Genomic DNA, 20,419 nt, shown 5'->3' with positions numbered 1-20,419 from the left:
GTTAAGAGCTAATTACACACCCTGTTTTCCTACTAATGTAAATAAAAGAAACTATAAAAGATCAAACATGGACAGAACCCAAAACACCACGGAGCATTTGCCATACCTATTATTCCATCCATTTTAGTTAGAGTGTTTTGTGTGCTACAACACATCTTAAAGTAGAAAGAACAGAATAATGAGCCCCCATATACCTGTTCCCCAGATTCGATAATTATCAGATTGATTGTTAGACTTGTTTCTTCCTTTTCTTCCCTCATCCTTCTTTCCCTCCCCCTCTCTACACGCACCCCAGCCCCCCCACCAGCATGTTAAAGCAAATCCTTGATTTCATGTCATTTTATCCTCAAAGTCTCATAGTTTTCTTCTAATTTATATTTTTGTCCTGCCATACAAAATGTGAGTTAAAAAGTATATTGCATCTGTTCTTTCTACAATGATCTGTAGCTTTTGTCTTAGCCAGTATATGCTGAACTTTATTTTATGTAATTCCAAACTTATCCTTCTACCTTAAGATGCACTCTATTTTCTATTCTATCCTTTTAAAAACATGAACCACTAAATTTATTTTGCAACCCATAGTTGGAAAAACAATATTCTAAGCCAAGTACTTCCAAAGAGGACTTTGTACCACCCTGTGCTCTGATAAGTAAAAGCTTCTTGCTAAAGGAGGCTACTGACCATTAACAATCTAGCTCTCTAGCTCTCTAGCATGGATGGTTAACATTTCAATTCTGGAGGACATCTCTGAGTCTTTACAGCCCTTATATATTCCCATTTGAAAAAAAAACTTACAGATTCATGTCCCAGTGGCTATGGATAAGCACAACCACAGACAAAGTAGATGCCCTCTCATCCAGTCAAGTCAGGTATGCAAGGAATCATTAAAATGATTTACACCTGTCTTCAGTATTTTAACTTAAAACATAAACATATATTCATTCACTAAACTTTTGCTATTGGACAAAGGTTTTAAGTTTTTAACTATGATGAAAGGAATCTACCAAAATACCTACCAGGTATATCATATTAATGATGAAATGATGATAACATTCCTCTTAAAGCCAGGAACTAAACAAAATGTCCACTATTCACTGCTTCTATTTACTACATGGCTTCGCCAGTATTGTAAGATAAGAAAAAATGTAAAGGGATCAAAACAGAAGAAACAAACTCTCATTATTTGCAGACTAGAAAAGTCCAAGTAAATCTATAGGCTAACCCCTAAAACTAATGAACGAGTTCAGGAAGATACAAGGTCAACACTACGAAAAAAGCAAAAACTGATAGCTAAATAAGGGATGTCAGTTGAAACCTTTAGAGAAATTACTAAGGAATATAAAAAGAGTATATGACTTCCAAGCAAATGGCGGGGGTGGGAGGAAGGAATTATGCTGCAAAGAATTCAAGCAAACCAAAATAAAATATCAGTAAGGATATAGAAGATTTGAATAAAACAATTAACAAACAACCTAATGGGCACATAGAGAACACTGTTCAGGACAATGCATAATACACTTTATTTTCAAGTGCACAGAAAACATTTGATAAAATTGACCAAATTCTGGGCGATAAAGCAAGTCTAAATAAGTCTCAAAGAACCAAAAAAATGCATATGTTCTCTGACCACAATGCAATACAACCAGAAATGAATAACTAGAAGATAATTACAAAATCCCCATGTTTGAAAATAAGACAGTATATTTCTATAGAACCCATGAGTCTAAGAAACAAGCACAATGGAAATTAGAAAATATTCTGAACTAAATAATAATGAATATACATAAAAACTTGTGTGATGAAGCTAAATCTATTTTTAGAGGGAAATTTATAGCCTTAAACGCTCACTAGAAAAGAGAAAGGCTGAAAATCTGGGTTAAGCATCCATCTCAAGAAGTTAAGAAAAAGACAGCAAATTAAACCAAAGAAAGTGGAAGAAAGGAAACACTAAAGGAAATGATGAAATAAAAAACAAATAATAGGGAAGATCAGTAAGGCCAAAACACTTGGTACTTTGAAAGGACTAATAAAAGTAGTAAATTCCTGGTGAGACTAATCAAAAGAAAGAAGAGAGAGGGCACCAAAAATAGCAATGTGAGGAATGAAAAAGGGAACACCACTGTAGACATTAGAATAAGATATTTTAAGACAATTTGATGCCAAGACATTTGAAAATTTAGATAAAATGAACAAATGCTTGGGAAAATACCCAAAAAGTGCAGAAGAAATAAAATTATAAATAATCCCATATCTAATAAAGAAATTGAGCCATACTTTAAAAATTTCCCCACAGAGAAACTAAGGCCAATTCCCCCACTGAGGCCAATGTTGCTTTACTACTGAATTCTACCTTACATGTAAGGAAAAAAAACGTCAACTTATACAAACTCATCCAAAGACTTAAAAAAAAAGAGTAAGTACAACTTAATTTTGGTTTATGAAGCCAAAATTTGAAAACTATAGCCACTCTTACTCATGACATGGATACAAAAACCCTTAAGAGAATATTAGCAAACAGAATCCAGCAATTTATTTAAAAAATAATAGAGCACAACAAAATTGTGTTTATTCCAGGAATTCAAGGTTAGTTTCCTACTTTATGATCAATGTAATCAACCAGATTAATAGAATGAAGGTAAGAAATCATATTATTTTAAAGACACAGAAAAAGCTTCCAATAAAATTCAACATTCATTCATTATAAAAACTCTTAGCAAATGAAAGGAATGTCTTAATTTGATAGAGAATATCTAACACTAACAAACACCCTAAAGGAATTGATGAGATGCTGAAAGCTTTTCCTTTGAGAGCAGGAGAACAAGGATTCCTGCGATCATCCCATATAATTCAACACTGTACCAAAGGTTCTAGCCAGTGCTAGGGAAAAAAAGGATTGAAAAGGAAGAATTTAGTTCATTATTTCATACGATATCATCATGTGCCATAAAATCCAAAAGAATGTACAGACAAGTTAATAGAATTAATGAAAGAATTTAGTTGTTTGCTGATTGCAAGGTTAGTAAAATCAACTGCATTTAGAGCATCAAAAAAAAAAAACATTTAGGACATAAAAATTTCCAAGGGATATAATTTATAATTGTTAAAATATCAAAATATCAAATATCTAGGAATAAATCTAACCACACATATACAAGCTTTCTATGCAGAAAATGAAAAGGCATTATAAAGAGAGATTGAAGAAAACTTTACTACGTGGGTGGATATTTCCATTCATGGATTGGAAAACTCAGTATTGTAAAGATTTCAATTCCCCTCTATCTACAGCTTCAATGAAATTCCAAAGTTCCATCAGGGCTGTGTGGTGTGTGTGTGTGGTGTGTGTGTGTGTGTGTGTCTGTGTCTGTGTGTGTAACTTGACTAGCTGATTCCAAAATGTATACGGAAATGTAGATGGCCTAAAAAACACAAACAACTGTGAAGAACAAGATGAGTGGACTCCCTTTAAGGGAAATCAGGACTTATTAGAAAGCTAAGACAAGTAAGAGAGTTGTGCTACTAGCACACAGGTAGATGAAAAAGCAATGAACAGATTAGAAAGTTCAGAAACAGACCCATGTCCTGCAGAACAGCAAGGAAATGAAATCAGTGTGCTGAAACAATTAGACAGCCATATGGAAAATGATAAAACTTGACCCCTTCCACACACCACACACATAAATCAATTCCAAACGAAATAAAACTTATATAAGATAATATAGGGCTATGTCTTTTTAAACTCAGGGAAAGATTTCTTCATTAGGACACAGAACACTAACCTTAAGAAGAGAAAGAACAATGTACACTGACTATGTTAGAAAAGAAGTGCTGTTAACCAAAAGATACTCAGAGAGAAATGGCAAATCACAGAGCAGAAAAAGTATCTTGGAATACTGTATAATACATAAAACAAACCACAGAGTTGAAATGGAGAATATACAATGAATTCCTACAAGTCAATTGGAAAAAAACAAACGATCCAGGAGAAAAATAGACAAGGAAATTAAACAGATACTTCACAAAAAAGAATATCCAAGGATATCATAACAAACCTATGAAAACGTTCTCAATCTTATTAGTAACCATAGAAATGCAAATGAAAGCCATAATGAGATACAACTACACACCCACCCAACAGCTAAAAATAAAATGACTGAGAAATCCAAGTGTTGCTTAAGGATGTGGAATACTTGGAACTTTCATGCAATGCCAGCGGAGTGTAAATTGTCAACTGTTTTGGAAAACAGATGACATCATTTATTAAAGTTTGAGATTCATTATCCTAAGACAAAACAATTTTAGTCCAAGGTCTACACTCAACAGAAATGTGGGCACCTGTGCAACAAGAAAAATGTATTTCATAGCAGCATTATAATAGTAAAAATTGGAACCAATCCAAATGTAATAGAAAAAAGCTTCCTTTTGCAGTAGCAATGTGTCTTGGGATGAATTTAACAAAAGATATACAAGACCATCCTGAAGAGAAGTATAAAATATTATTGAAAGATCAGATGATTCAAATAAATAGAAAACCATTCATGTACAGCTCAATATTGCAAAGTTCTCCATGCTTCTGAATTCATCTATAGATTCAATGCAGTTCCAATAAAAATCCCAAATATATTTTCATGTAGAACTTGATCAAATAATTCTAAAATTAAATATACAAAGAGTCAAGAGATTTCTGTCTTTATCAAGATATATTATAAAGCTATAAAAATTACAATAGTGTGGTATAGAAAATTCACAGACAGTCCCAAATGCGAATGGAAAGTTGGTATATGACTGAGAAGGGACTACAAGTTGATGGGGACTACATGAGCATGTAATAGATGGTTTTAGGACAATTGTCTATCCATATGGAAAAAAAATCTTCCTCGCCAAATTCCAATTAAAGACCTAAATGTAAAAAGCAAAACTTTACTATTTTATAAGGAGAATATCTTCACCACCTCAGTGTATGGGTGGATTTGTTAAACATGACCAAAATGAACGAACCACACACACACACAGAACATTGATAAACTTCACTACATTAAAAATTAAAAACTTCTATATGACAAAATAAATCATAATCAAATTTAAAAGACAACACAGTGGAAGAAGATATTTGCAATATAAACTGCTAACAAAAAATTAGCACCCAGATTATTTAAAGAAGTCCTATAAAATCAATAACAAAATATTTGGGCTATCATGATATCACTGGTAATGTGCAGACATCAACCAACAAAAAGAAGCAAAACCAAGATGAATGAAAACTTGAAAAAAGGAGCTGCTCTGGTACAGACCAACTGAACACTAGCCTTCCAAACAATCCTAAAGGAAAAGCAATGAAACACACATGAACACAGAATAATGGAAGTCTGCTCTCAGAAAAAAAAAATTAAATTTGAAATGAAGGTCCTCCTTTAAGCAGGGAATTAACCTGATTAAAAGAAAACTAAAGCCAACTCTTAGATTATAATATTTTGGTTGAGCCATATTAAATGGCCTTTTTCTTAAAGTAAAAGATGGTCCAAAGAAAGGCAGTTCCAGGTGGTTCAACCTCTGTATTCTTCATTTAGGCACAATATTGTAAATGGCCATACATACAGAATATTTTGACCTGTGGAACTAAAGATGGAACTTGCCTACTAACTCATGAGCTTGAAACGACTTTTCTAATAAGACTCAAACTTTATTCTACTCAATTACAGAAGGCAGTTTTAAAGTGTGTTTTCCTGGAATTTAATATAAAAAACTGTTTCACAGCCCAACAAAACCATAATTCCTTATTTGTCAAACATTGTGAAATATGCCTAGATGATTATTAAAAGCCTAAATCTGAATGAGAGGAAACCTGACTCAAGTTAAATTGGTTGAATTGACAACTGGCTTTCCCACCACCCCCATTTTCCCCCCACCAAAATCAACTTCTATGTATCATTACACTATAAAAATTGCAGTGTAATTTTGGGTCTTTCAAATGGCATTGCTGTTGACACTCTTAACTTTAAAAGGTCCTCACAAAGTTTAAGAACAACCTTAAATACAATGAAAAGTGCTCTGATGGTTTCTAAAGTTAAACAGTGTTTGTATTTTGGCAAATCAAAAATGAAGAAACCCAAAGAGTCAATAAACAAGGGAAAACACACGTAACCTTCCTCAGTTCTTCTATCCCTACTTTCTTCTCTTCTTTACTCTTTCTTCCTTTCCTCCCCCCTTCCTCCCTCTTTCCTTCCCTTCCTTTAGTCTTCACGCTAATATTAAAAAACGTTAACAATGATTAATACCGGTTAATAGCAGAACGTATCTTGTGGGTGTACTTTAATATATTTTTCAAATTTCTTTAGAAAAAGAGAAAGAAAAAGAAAAACGTTTTTTACCTTGGCCCCCCTTACAGTGAATCACTGTGATGTTTTCCTCATCTTGAGCCATCCACTCTTTTACGTCCTTGGAGAACGCCACCATCTCACTGATTCAAAGTGAAAGATTTTTAGTTGACTGAAAAGACTTCCCAAAAAATCAAGCCCTGTGTATTTAGCCCTCTTCTGACAGCCAGCTTGGCATCCAACTTACCTCAGAGAGGGGACATTGTGGTCGTCAATCATGTATCGACAGACCCTATCATGGAAGTACCTAGCATCGTAAGCTCTTTCACCTGAAATAAATGATGCACGGGTCATATCTCTAACCCTAATAAACACAGTAAATGGTCAAGGTGTAAATAAGTTATACTTTTCTATTAGAAATTCCTCCTCTACCTTTAAAAGGAGCTTTCTGTCTGGCTCCTGCTGCTCTAAAAGAAACGTAAGGGTCTCAAAAATAAAAGTAGAGTAGTGTTTTGTCCATCTTGAGTAACATAAGCCCAAATTATTTGGGTTTAATAGGCCTTACTTGTACTTTTCTAGCAGGCTACTCACTGCATTATCAGAAGGTTACACAGAGCAGAAGCCAACGCGGCCAACCAAAATACTTGCCTCCTGAAAATGTCCACTTAATATACAGGAAGAGGGTCAGCTGGGCTATAATTTGTTTGCTATAGGGTTTGGGGGGTTTTTCCCATGCAGGACCCTGGTCTCCTCACACCTCATTCCTAGTGGGTTACAGTGTGCATTTGTTGAATTGCCTTCAAAACACAAGCTGGCAGGAAAAAAACAAATATCTTCCAAAACCTACTACCACTAGACCTGACTCTCCTAAAATGGCTCTGCCCCCAGTCTCCTGCCTACCTCACAGGGCACTGTGTGCTGTTGCACTTTCTTTTCCTACCAAACAGAGCCAGCACAAGATGGAGGCTTTTTAAAACTCACTTCCCACCACCACCAAATACCTATGATTAAATGAAATGTAAAAACTAAATCAACTTCTTCCATGCAGTGAGTGACCTGTTTTCTATCTAGAGTAGCAAAATATCGAGCCATGTACATACTGCAGAGATTGTAGACTCGGTAGTGGTTTTGATGCTTGGTATCCAGGAACCGTACAACTTCCTAAAAAAGATGGACACATACCTTACATATTCCACACGGCACCAACATAAGCCTTTTCCTAGGACTAACCTAAAATGAGTATCACCCTTTTATTCACTGGTCCGTCACTTAGCACCTTTCAGGGGAGACTCAGGGAATAAAAAGGTACATACATTCCAAGTCATATCTAACCCACTGATGGTTTGCAAATAGCCCACAAAAGTTGGGATGACTACTCTGATTAGCCTCTACTCTAAATACACATTGTTTAAAGCTACCAGAGAAGGAAGTTAGGTGGTTAACAAGCTTTAAGAAAATTGTAATTTGTTCTAAAATTTGTATGGAACCACAAAAGATCCTGAATAGCCAATCTTCAGAAAGAAGAACAAAGCTGGAGTTATCATGCTCCCTGATTTTAAACTATACTATTGATACAAAGCTGAAGTCATCAGAACAGTAGGGTACTGGCACAAAAACAAACACATAGATCAATGGAACAGAATTGAGGGCCCGGGAAAAAACCCACACATATATGGATAATTAATTTATGATAAAGGAGCAAAGAACATACAGAAAAGATCGTCTCTTTAATATATGGTGTTGGGAAAACTGGACAGCCACATGCAAAAGAATGAAACTATACCACCATGTCACTCCATACACAAAAATTAACTCAAAAAGGATTAAAGACTTGAATGTAAGATGTGAGAACATAAAATTCCTAGAAGAAAACATAGCTGGTAATTTCACTGACATTGCTCTTAGTGATGTTTTTGTGGATCTGACTCCAAAGGCAAGGGAAACAAAAGCCAATGTCAACAAATGGGACTACATCAAACTAAAAAGCTTCTGCACGGTGATAAAAACCATGATCAAAACGAAAAGGCAACCTAGTGAATGGGTGAAAATATTTGCAATTTATATATCCAATAAGGGGTTAATATCCAAAATATATGAACTATACAACCTCAAAACAAAAAAACAACCCAATTAAAAAATGGGTAGAGGACCTGAATAGACAAATTTCCAAAGAAGATATACAGAGGGCCAACGGGCACAACAAAAAATCTTCAGCATCGCTAATCATTAGGCAAAAATGCACATCGAAACCACAACAAGATATCACTTCATGCTTATTAGAATGGCTATTATCAAAAGGGTAAGAAATAACAAATGTTGGAGAGGATGTGGAGAAAAGGGAACCCTCAAAAACTGTTGGTGGGACTGTAAATTGGAGCAGCCACTATGGAAAACAGCATGGAGATGACCCCCAAAATTAAGACTAGAAATACCCTATGATCCCAGCTATTCTACTTCTGGGTACTTAGCCAAAGAACACAAAAAAACACTATAATTCCAAAAGATATATGCACCCCTATATTCAATGCAGCACTATTAACAACAGCCAAGATATGGAAACAACCCAAATGTCCACTGATGAATGAATAAAGATGTGATGAATACACGTGCATGTGCGCGCGCACACACACACACACACACACAAATGAATACTACTCAACCATAAAAGAATGAAGTCCTGTCATTTGCAACAACATGGATGGACCTTGAAAGTATTATGCTAAGTGAAATTGTCAGGCAGAGAAAGACAAACACCATACAATTTCACTCATATGTGAAATCTAAAAAAATAAAACAAATGAACAAACAAAAGCGAACAAAACCAAACACAGATACAGAGAACAGATTACTGGTTACCAGAGGGGAAGGGGTTTGGGGTGTGGCTGAAATAGGTAGAAGGTCAGCTGTATGGTGACAGACGGCAGCTAGACTTGTGCTGGTGATCACTTTGTAGTGTATACAGATGTTGAATTTTAATGCTGTACTCCTGCAACTTGTACAATAAAAAAGAGAGAGAGAGAATGGGGTGGGGAGGGAGAGAGGGAGGAAGGGAGAGAACAAGGAAGGAAGGAAGGAAAGAAGGGAGGGAGGAAGGGAGGAATGGTTTTTGCCTCAGAGCACAGTGAGCAAAGAGGCTTTACAAACTTACAGCATGATGAGGACAAAATTCACAGTGACTCTGACATCTGGATCAGGAGCTCCTCAGTGAGCCGTATAGAAAATAAACATCCAAATGAATATGGTCTGGGAGCTGAGGGACATGGGGTTAAAAAACTCAAGTTTGACAAAGAAGGTGAAGTCAGAGATGACCAAACAACTTCTAGTCACACTTCTTCAGTTATGACAGAAGAAACAGAAGAACCAGCTTCATCGAAGAAGAAAGACAAAGAGAAGAGGATGAAGAGGAAGAGTGTCTTGAACGACAGAAATGGGGCTTCCCTGGTGGCGCAGTGGTTGAGAGTCCGCCTGCCGATGCAGGGGACGCGGGTTCGTGCCCCGGTCTGGGAAGATTCCACATGCCGCGGAGCGGCTGGGCCCGTGAGCCACGGCCGCTGAGCCTGCGCGTCCGGAGCCTGTGCTCCGCAACGGGAGAGGCCGCAACAGTGAGAGGCCCACGTACCGCAAAAAAAAAAAAAAAAAAAAAAACAACCAGAAATGATTCCAGAAAAAAAAAATTCAAGAGAAAGAATCTGATGATGCCTTAACTATAAATGAAGAGAATTCTATGGAAAAGAATCAAATAGAGGAATCTCATCTGTCTCAGGATGAGACAGATTTACATTCTGAAGACAGTGAAAACAGAGGCCCTGCAAGTAGGATTCCGACTGCCATGAAACAGAAGAACTAGGAGGCTCCAATTCCAGTAGAACTGGAGAGATTCTCTCAGAATCTTCCACAGAAAATGACTATAAAGCCACAGAAGTCACTGATGAACCGATGGAACAAGACTATTTAGAAATACTTACATGCAGTATTTCACACTCAGTTCTAGTTTTACACTGTATGAAATTTCTGTGTAATCAAATGGACCTTTAGTTTTGCACGAGAAGAAGGTTGTAAAATAAAGTACTTCATGGGATAAACCCTGAAAGAGTTGTTCTTGTAGGAGCTGTGAATATCAGCTCCTCTGGGTCCTGCTTACTAAACACTTTTTGGGGGGGCGGGGGAGGATCTGGTTAAATCAGTGGCTTGTGTATAGATTTTTTTAAAATTTAGAATTAAAGTTTTCAAACTAGAAGGTAATAATTACAATTCTTTTTTTTTTTTTTGGAGAGTATGATGCTTAGATTATACATATGTGAAAAGGCTTCTAGTCTTTTTCTAACAGCTCTGGCAGTGTTCATATTTTGGTCATAGTTTCAACATTTACCATATGAATTAAAGGGTTTCATGGTAGTTATATTATTTATATTTATAAATATAAATTCCATATATGTTCATCTTTTACAGAAACAAGAAAAATTAAAAATTTGCTCCCTTAGAATAATATATGTATATTTACATGTAACATATTTTATAGTTATATATGTTATATGATATAATGTATGTAACATAATACATATCATATAAAATAAAGTAATATAACATATATAACATTATATACAAATAATATATATAATAGATTTATATACTGTATAAATGATATATACATTGTAATTTACATATGATTCATACAAAATATAAATTATATAATATATAAATTATGAATTTATAAAAATTACATATCTATATACTTAAGTATTATATATTTATGATGTTAATATATTCATAATATATGCATACTTATATATTAATGTTATATAATTATATGATATGTAATATATAGTTATATACCTTATACATTATATAATTATATATAACATATTATATATAAATATAATATGTTATTATAAAGGGGAAAATGGTATATTTTTCTCTTTCTATGAGATGAGTTTATATTATAGGTTTATAAATGGAATAATATATTTACATGTTATATAAGACATATACATAGAATTTATAATTTATACATGTAATTATATATTATTCTGTATAATATGTATTATATATAAGTATACATGTATTATTCTAAGGGGGAAATGTTATATTTTTCTGTTTCTATAAGAGATAAGATATATATGTATTATATATTTATAAATAGAATAATATATAGTCATACTATATAAAATTTATATGCAGTTATATATAACATGATATATATTACATTTACTATATACTAATTTTATATATTACACATTATATATTAATATATATTTAATATATACTATAATATACATTTTATTTAAATATACACTATTTTAAGAGGGAAATGTATTATATATTATATAATTACATGTACAACTATACATTATCTTACATATGCTATATAGTATATATAATGTATATTACATATAATTATATACACATTATTCTGAGAGGGGCAATATTCTATTTTTCTGTTTCTGTAAGATATGCATTCGATACTTTTTCTATTGGTAATGATCGAGTCCACATCTTTCAAGGCCGTTTCTTTCTCCTCTAAGTAATTAAACATCCGGTCCTTGTGAAACCATGGAAATTTTAAGTCTGTTGAAATATCAGGTTAAACACGTTTTGAGAGATCTGTTCAAACTCAAATTCTTTTGTATACTTTTGTGGTGCTTGAGAAAAAGACTTCACTATTGGTGAGAAAATGTGCTTTATCTTGGAAATTGTGTTCAAACATTAGCTTACTATTTTGTAGGATTGAATATGCTTAGGAAGCTGATGTGAGACCATCTCAGAAGAACTGGGCAGATTCACAGAACTTCTGCTTGCTTTTCTGAACATTTGTGAATACTACACATTTCTTTCTAACATATTCTAGAGTATGCAAATGTCAATGGTATGAAACACAATTATACTGGAAAAATAAATTAATATGAACTTGAGCTAAATGACTGAAGGTCATATTCACAGATTAAAGTCATGCAAGCTGTACAACTTCCTGTCAAAATTACTGGCTGCCAAATTTATACTTGTTTCTTCAGATGTACCTTTTGTTATTTAGAATTTTTAATTTTCTGTAAAGTAGACTTTTTAAAGTGTAATGTGTTTGCTGCCTTTGTGAAGCAATGTATAATTGTATAATTTCTGTAAGTAAACTGAATGCTTGAGCTTTCAATCAGTATTCTAGAAGCAGTAAATATTATTTAGAAAGAACTACTGTACACCCAACAATATTAGATAAATCCCACAGAATTCATTTTAAGCATAAAAAGCTGGTTACAGAAGATGTAGTCTATGATTCCATTTATGTGAAATTCAAGAAAAAGCAGAACTAATCTGTTGTGACACAAGTGAGAAGAGTAATTACCTCCAGTGTGTTGGGGTATTGACTGAAAAAGAGCAAGAAATGTTCTATATTTTGATGGGGTGTTGGCTGTATATACACCTATATATAATTTTATCAAGATATACATGAGATTTGCACAATTTACAGTAATTTTTATGCCTCAAAGTATAATTATATATACACATACTTATATATAGACATACACACATATACATAATTAGTTTTACTGAGATAGAACAAATACTGTAAATTGCACTAATGTATACACACCCGCACACATATGCAAACTTCTTAAACAATGACTTTTAACTGGCATTTCATAGTAAACATCACCTGATGTTTGAACTTTATTTAATCTACAGAACCTAAAGCAGTATGGAGCCACTGTAATTTAGGATCTCAATCTAAGAATACACAATTTAGTTCAAGAATTCTCAATCTTCTTCCCTATGACAGACCATGAAAAACAGCCACAATTCACCACAATTCCTGCCTTCCAGAGACGGCATCTGTTGTCTGCTTGAATCTGAACTGGGTTTGTAGTTTGCTTTTCCAATAGAATAAGGTAGAAGCCACATTATACTAGTTGAGAGCCAGGGCCTCTGCATTCTTTCGCTTGATGCTAGTGAGGTCCTTGCCACTGCCTTATGTGAACAAGCCTGAGCTAGCCTGTTACAGAATGAGACATCACTTGGAGCCATCCAGCAATGCCATTTTAGACTAGCCAACCCTCAGATGCCCAGTTGCTGCCCATACATGCATGAGTTAGCTCTGCTGAAATTAGTTAAGCGTGTCCCTGATCAGTTAAGCCCAACTCAAATTCACAAACCACATTATCACGAGCAAAGTAAAGGTTTGCTGTTATAAGTCATTTAAGTTTGCGGGTGATTCATCACACAGCAAAAGCTAATTGATAGCAATCCATGGTAATGTTTTACCTGAAAGAGTAAATTTTTAGGAGAACACTGTCATCTCTGGGCCAACATTATCTTACAATTCCACAGTCTAGGTTTACTGAGAAATGTGAGCATTTGTTAGATAAAAACTCTTACCTTAATGGGATTCCTATAGAAAGACTGCTTTCCAGAAGATGGGAATGACATGGCAATAATACGCTCTGGAAGTCAAAACAGTCACTATTAACAAATGTTATACATGGGAAACAATATATGAGAACTCGACTTACATATAATCAGACTGTTTTCATAGAAGAGAACTTTCAGGATTGAGAATGTCAGGAAAAAAGCTAACTAACCCTCAGGGTAATCAACTTTAATATCCAATACTGGATATTAAAGTATCCACTATTTGGACCATTACATTCAGTGCTCCCAAGTCTCAGCTGGTTCCAGCCTTATGCAACAGATTTGCGTTGACTTTAGTCTGGAGGGCCCCCTGTGGTGGGAATTTCTTTCTTATTTAAACACCAAAGAAAAATGAGCAATGTTGGGAACTCCTAGAATGCTTTCCAGTGTTCCCCTGACTCAGAAACCCGAGACCTACAAAGCAATGACTTCATCTCTAGCGTTCTAGGGAGAGAACAGGTCTCTCTGAAATCCTTGGGACCGAGGATAACTACTAGAACTCAATAAATTCTAAACCAAACAAATGGAGTCAGCTGAAAATCCATTTAACTTCCTATACTATAAGCAAGTAGCCCTGAATGGAGATGAAAATTAAGATTTTTCCATTTGCAGGGTTAAACTCCAAATATGTCACACTATCAGAGTGGCATATGTCTTCATGGATAAAAAATGCTTTGAAAGAACATGCCTCAGACAGGGAAAGAACAAAATTAGCATATAATTACCTACTCACACACAAGAAAAATGTGATGTTAATATAGGCAAATCAAGAGAGAAACTCCACAAACCGGTAATGTAAGTGAGGTCTAAGTCAAATCCATCCTTCTTGTATCGCCGTTCGTTTTCTGAAACCTGAGGGTTTAAAACAATCATTCATTTGTAAAACATAAATCAACATAAAAAAAAGAACAATATATAGATATCTACAACCCTTGCCAGGATTTCCTGAAGCACAAACATTTTTTCTGAATCATAAACATATTTTGCCCACTTACCCTCCTCCTGGTCAGCATTGCAAGATGTCTGTTTTGCTGAGCCAGATGAAAAGCTCTTGTCTGAGTGAAAAGTCGTAGAGGTAGTAAAAGAATTCTCAATCTAACAATAAAAGATTCATTTTTGCTTTAGAAACAGAGGATCTTGTCAGTATGGACTAAGTTTAGAGCAGTGGCTCTTAACCAAGGGCAAAATTTTGCACACGACCCCCTGGCCCAAGCCTCCCACCCACCCCACCCACCCTGGGCATATTTGGCAATGTTCAGAGATATTTTTGGCTGTCACAACTGCCTGTGAGAGGTTGCTACTTGCATCTAGTGGTTAGAGGCCAGGGATGCTCCTCAGTACCAACGCACAGGACAGCTCCCTTACTAAAAATGTATCTGTCCAAAATACCAGTAGTGCTGCTGTTGAGAAACTCTGATTTAAAGAAAAAGTCATATGGTAGACTCTCAGAATTTGTGGGTTTAACTTCTGTGGTTTAAGACAAGCATTTTTCAGTCTTTTTCCCATCAAAACAGAATTCTTATGCCCCTCTGTTACTCCCATGCATAACAGGGGTTCACTAGAGCTGTGAACACACATCAGGCAGATAGCAGATGAGTTACTTCCCAAGTGTGTCTCCTACCATCAGGAAGAAACACGATGGCAAAGAACTGATGGTCTGGGCTAGTGCTTCTCTAGCTTGAGTGTGCATACTGATTCAGTAGGTCTAGAGTGGACCCTGAGGTGTTTGTCTTCTTGTATTTCTGACAAGCTCTTCCGTGATGCTGAGGTGGCCTGTCTGAAGACCATACTGGTTTGGGTTCTTTTCAAAAACTCCAAAAGCTTATCACATCAAGTTTTGTTGGGACCTGAGGGAAAGTCCTGAGAAGCTGGAGTGCAGGAAGTGGCAAGCTATCTGACTAAGGAATAAGCCTAGTGAGCCACCCAACAGCTACATCCTAGAACACTTTTGCTCTTCTTTTTCTCACTGCCACAGTAGAAAGAGGAGGAGAAAGAAAAAAGCCATCGGTGGCTCATACACATTTTGCTTTGACCCCTAACAGTTCTAACTCTGCCTCAGCTTCCGTCATGTTAACTGTCCTGCAAACATTCCACCTCTGTGTTTCTACCCGTGTCACCTCGTTTTTCTCTTCCATTTGTGCCTTTTTAGAGAATCATCATTGGAGTCACTCAAATTTTTCATCAACTCAAACCAGTACTCTCTTGGTTATAGGAAAACCCCAGGAATTTCACGTGTAAGAAATGTGTGGTTGAAGCGCAAGTGGGAATTTAGTGGGAATTGCAAAAGGTAGAGAAGTTCAAGTTAGGTACAAGAGGCAAGTCCCCAGTTTCTTCTTTGGGGGCGTCATCTTCTTCACTCAACTAAAGGTACTCAGTGTGGACACCCTTCACTGGTCCCTAAACACCACCATCCTTTAGTTTCCAGATAGAAATTTAACTCAACGTTTCATTTTCAAGCAGCTTATTTAGCACAGAATTAGCACATTCAGAGTTAAAAAGATTACACAAAATGAAAGCCACAGAAAATACTTTTTAAGAAAGAAAAACTTTAAGAGAAGGGAAGCATATGTTTCTTACATGGGGAAATCTTTAAGAAACTTGAAGTCATAGAAAATATAAGCAATTTTGACCAGTAGAGTCACCACAGCAACGGAAGCATCTAAGGAGTTAAACATATCGGAAAAATACTGTCGTCTCCTGTAACAAAAAACAAAAAAGATATAAGTTTATGCTTCCCCAAAGAAGAGGTAGGGATATTTTAAAAGAACCCTTAAGATTTCCGGCTTGGGATTTCCCTGGTGGTCCAGTGGGTAAGACTCTGCGCTCCCAATGCAGGGAGCCCAGGTTAGATCCCTGGTCAGGGAACTAGATCCCATGTGCATGCCGCAACTAAGAGTCCGCATGCTGCAACTAAGAACCAGCGCAGCCAAAATAAATAAATATTTTTTAAAAAGGAATTCAGCATTGATGAATGATTTAAAGTGCATTTACTAGACTGGATTAAGGAAAAAAATATTCATACTCATTTCATACTTATATGGGACAAAAACATCAATATGGCAAGTATAGCCTTAAGTATAGTAAGAGATATAACCAAACCATTGAACAAGAGGCAAGCATTGCCTGGACACAGGGGGGAGAGAGAGATGGGATGGTGAGCCATGCTATCGGACAATGGAAGCTGAACATGTCACAGCCCTAGAGAAACGGGCTGTGAGAAGTGCATGAAAGGAGCTTGTGAGAGGAAGACGGGTCCACTACTTTGGCCTGCAAACTCATCACCTGGCTTTGCACCCACAGTGGAATCCCAGTGAGCTGGTGTGGCCTCCTCTGTGCAAAGCTGAACTTTCAGCCCTGGCACCTCCTCCTCAACACTAGCTCCTTCAGCCATGGACACTGGGCCTCCAGGGAAATCTTCTAGTCCTGGGATAGCTCCTTTAGGCTCTGAGTAACCTGGGAGTGGGCAACTGTCCTCAGCTCAGAGGCACGAGGACAGAAATTCAGCCAGAAAGGAGACAAGCATGTTCCAAAATGCTCTGGATGAAGTGAGGCTGGGGACTTTAGTCCGGGACTCGCTCTCCCATAGAGCTTAACACAAGTTTTTGTTCATTTATTTTTAAATGTCTCATTAAAAAAATTTTTTTCAGCCATGCAGCTTGCAGGATCATGGTTACCCGACCAGGGATCGAACCCATGCCCCCTGCAGCAGAAGCATGGAGTCCTAACCACGGGACCGCTAGGGAAGTACCACAAATTTTTATTTTAACTGAGGTAGGGTTTGCTCATGATCTATTATCTAGTACTTAATATACTGTCAGCTTTTATTTACATTGAACTCAATTAAAATATCAATAGTTATACTTCACATACACATTCCTCTTAATAATGTGCATGTAGACATATTAGCTGCCTGGCCCCATTTTGCAAACCCTTTAAGCTGTACCTGTTGAAGGAACCATCGAGAATACATGGTTTGCAGACTAGAGTGCCAGTTGCAAGAGTAATATTAAAGCTCAGTCTGATAGAAATTGGGATTTGGAGTGTTGTTTCTCTTGTGGAGGATGCCTTCAAGGAGAATTATTTTGATAAAGAGGGGCATATTTAGTTGGGTTGACCTGGTCATTACTTGAGATGCTTCTCATAGCAGTACAAAATAGCTCTATGTGCTTTTAAAAAATTAATCAAACTTACCCTTCTATAAACACTCGAAGAAAAACGTCCATGAAAAAAAATAAAGCAATAACTAAAGAAACTGCACGATACTCCAAAGGAATATGTATCGTGCTCTCAGAGATAAGTATGTCTGTAATGATGAGGGACACATCCACAAAGGTCAGCAAAATTCCAAGTATTCTACAACAAACAAATAAATAAACCAAATAAGGATAAAGTGGTTTTCACATCTATAGGTAGACTAACTTCAGCCCCATGATCTGATATCAAAATGTCATTATTTTGGGTTAAACCGTTCAGTGGTAGGGAGAACTGCTCTTAGAATCTCAACATAAATCACTCTGCTTTCACCCAATAGAAGCAGTTGTTAGGGAAAGAAATTTCCCACTAAACCACTTCATGATATCATGCCCTTTTATATTAAGACACATCAGACCAACACTCCAAGACAGAATAGGCAAACTACATTAAAATGACATGTTTCCACTTGTAAACTCTTCTTAAAATTTAAGAATTTTGAAGGGTCTTCTACCAATTTCCCACAATAAAGTAAACCTCATTCATCTTGCTATTTTTAAAGAATTGAGTAATAAAAACCAAGTGAAAGCATGACTAACATAAGCCCTTAAAAGACTTCTTTGACCAGTAAGGCTTCTTATCAGTGAGATTATCAACAAATATAAGATTACATATCAATGGATGGTTCTGGCACAGTTCTGGGCACGTAAGAAGGAATTCAATTCAATGAATACATACATAATTGAACTCTAAAGTAACTCCTAAGCCTTTTTCCTATATATGCTCAACATATTCTCTAGAAGTTGATTGTACTATTTGTATAATATATGAAGATAAATTAATCTTAAAGCATTTTTTCACAATTGCAATGCAAATTAAAATATTATCAATTTAAAAGGAAGCAAGTACATTGTGTGAATCTGTAACATAGTATGAAATCTTACTATCATGTAGAGAAGAAAGATCTAAGTAAAATGTTTCCAGAATTAATGAGTAATTCTAGGTGAATATGGTATTAACTAAAACACTTTCCTTATAACTATAGAATTTTGAAATGCATGTCTCATTATTTTTACTTTGACAGGTAGAAAAAAACATGGTAATATGTTGCTATTAGACTCCGTACATGCCATTTCTTTGCAATTCTTAATGTTCAGCTTCAATTAAAATTCCAAGATAAATTAGATTGCATTAAATCGGGCACAAAGGTTATTTAGCGACATACTGACAGTGGAAATGCTTTTTTTCCCCCTCCCAGATCCTCTGCCATTAAAAAATATTGATATTAAATGTAATACATACTTAATTACCTCCTTTTCTAGAGTTTCACATACCTGAAAGGGAAGGATGATACAATCAAGTACACAATTCTCTTAATCCTGCTGCTGCAATGAGAAGTAAAAATAAAATTTCAGAGCTTTCAGGTGTATCAGATTTTTCCTAACATATAGTATGAATTTAACCAACAAAGGCCTTTATAAATATAATTTTCAAAGTCTCCAGAAGTTGCCTAACAAAATACTTTTTGCTAACAACTGTAAAAATGTCACCTGATTCTTTTTTTTTCTTTCCTATGTAGAATATATGTGAAAAAAAACACTAAACTTTCCCTTGACTGTAAAGCTCTAATCCCAATTTAATGATAAGATTAAGCTTGGGGTCATCAACTAAAGCAACAGAGCATGGAGACAGAAGGGAATGGTAGAAGAGATGTGTGTTCCAGCTCTCCCATGAGTGAGCTGTGGGATCCTGGGCAAGTCATCAAACTATGGCCAGACCTGTTCTACAGCAATAGAATAAGGCACTTGAGGGAAGCTCTTGTCTTGCAATATTCATTTCTTGAAACAAGTCACCCCATGAATAAGACAGTTAAACATTAATGAGACTCACAGCTGGGGTGGGAAGTGCACTTTGGGGGTGAGGAATGTTAGTAAGATACATTTCAAAGGGGAAACACACTGGAGGCTGGGCTCCTTCCCTTAGTAGGGGGAGGAGACGGTTTTAGAGCGCCAGCAGTTGTGCCTCATTTTACACTAGGGCTGGAGACAAGGTAGTCATTGAGGAGCAATTTCTTGCCCTGCTGAAGCCTCCAACACGTGACCCAAATTCCACCCCAAGTGGGATTTAATCCCAAAGCAATGCTCACAGACTGTGCCCAAGACTGGAGAAGAGGGAGGATATATGCCCAATAGAACTGGGGCACTGCCCAATGCAACGGGCCACAGATGGATACTGTTGGGCTAAGCTGAGCTATAAGATCTCCCCACCCCCTCTAATTTCTCCCTGCTCCATCTGCACCCACTACCTCTGCCCAGGCCTAGCGAGAAAAGGTCGATGTGGATGGGGAACTGATTGGCCAAAAGAGGTGAACCTCCCCTGAGGTTGCCATTCTCTTAATACAAGCCCTTTCTGATCCCGGACAGACTATCAGATCTCTGGGTAGCAAAGAAATGTTACAACAAATCACAACTTACTTGACAAAGTGAATTTACAGAACCATGCCCGACAGAATCATTGGG

General features: G+C 36.1%; 1 protein-coding gene across 1 annotated transcript in view; it reads right to left on the bottom strand.

Annotated features, from left to right (window-relative positions):
- The window catches only part of LOC307064929 (phosphatidylinositol 3,4,5-trisphosphate 3-phosphatase TPTE2-like), a gene marked incomplete at both ends in the record, with an annotated part of 74,983 nt that overhangs the window by 28,770 nt on the left and 25,794 nt on the right, over positions 1-20,419 (bottom strand). Inside the window, 8 exons of the mRNA XM_079721636.1 lie at positions 6,366-6,454; positions 6,559-6,640; positions 7,412-7,472; positions 13,677-13,741; positions 14,498-14,561; positions 14,705-14,804; positions 16,287-16,406; positions 19,235-19,285. Of these exons, the coding sequence (XP_079577762.1) occupies positions 6,366-6,454; positions 6,559-6,640; positions 7,412-7,472; positions 13,677-13,741; positions 14,498-14,561; positions 14,705-14,804; positions 16,287-16,406; positions 19,235-19,285 (632 nt within the window). The remainder of the gene's footprint in view (positions 1-6,365; positions 6,455-6,558; positions 6,641-7,411; positions 7,473-13,676; positions 13,742-14,497; positions 14,562-14,704; positions 14,805-16,286; positions 16,407-19,234; positions 19,286-20,419) is intronic.

Source organism: Hyperoodon ampullatus (genome assembly GCF_949752795.1).
Source record: "Hyperoodon ampullatus genome assembly, chromosome: 16".
NCBI lineage: Eukaryota > Metazoa > Chordata > Mammalia > Artiodactyla > Ziphiidae > Hyperoodon > Hyperoodon ampullatus.
Note: the sequence above shows the minus strand (reverse complement) of the source record. Positions and strands in the feature narration are given on the sequence as shown.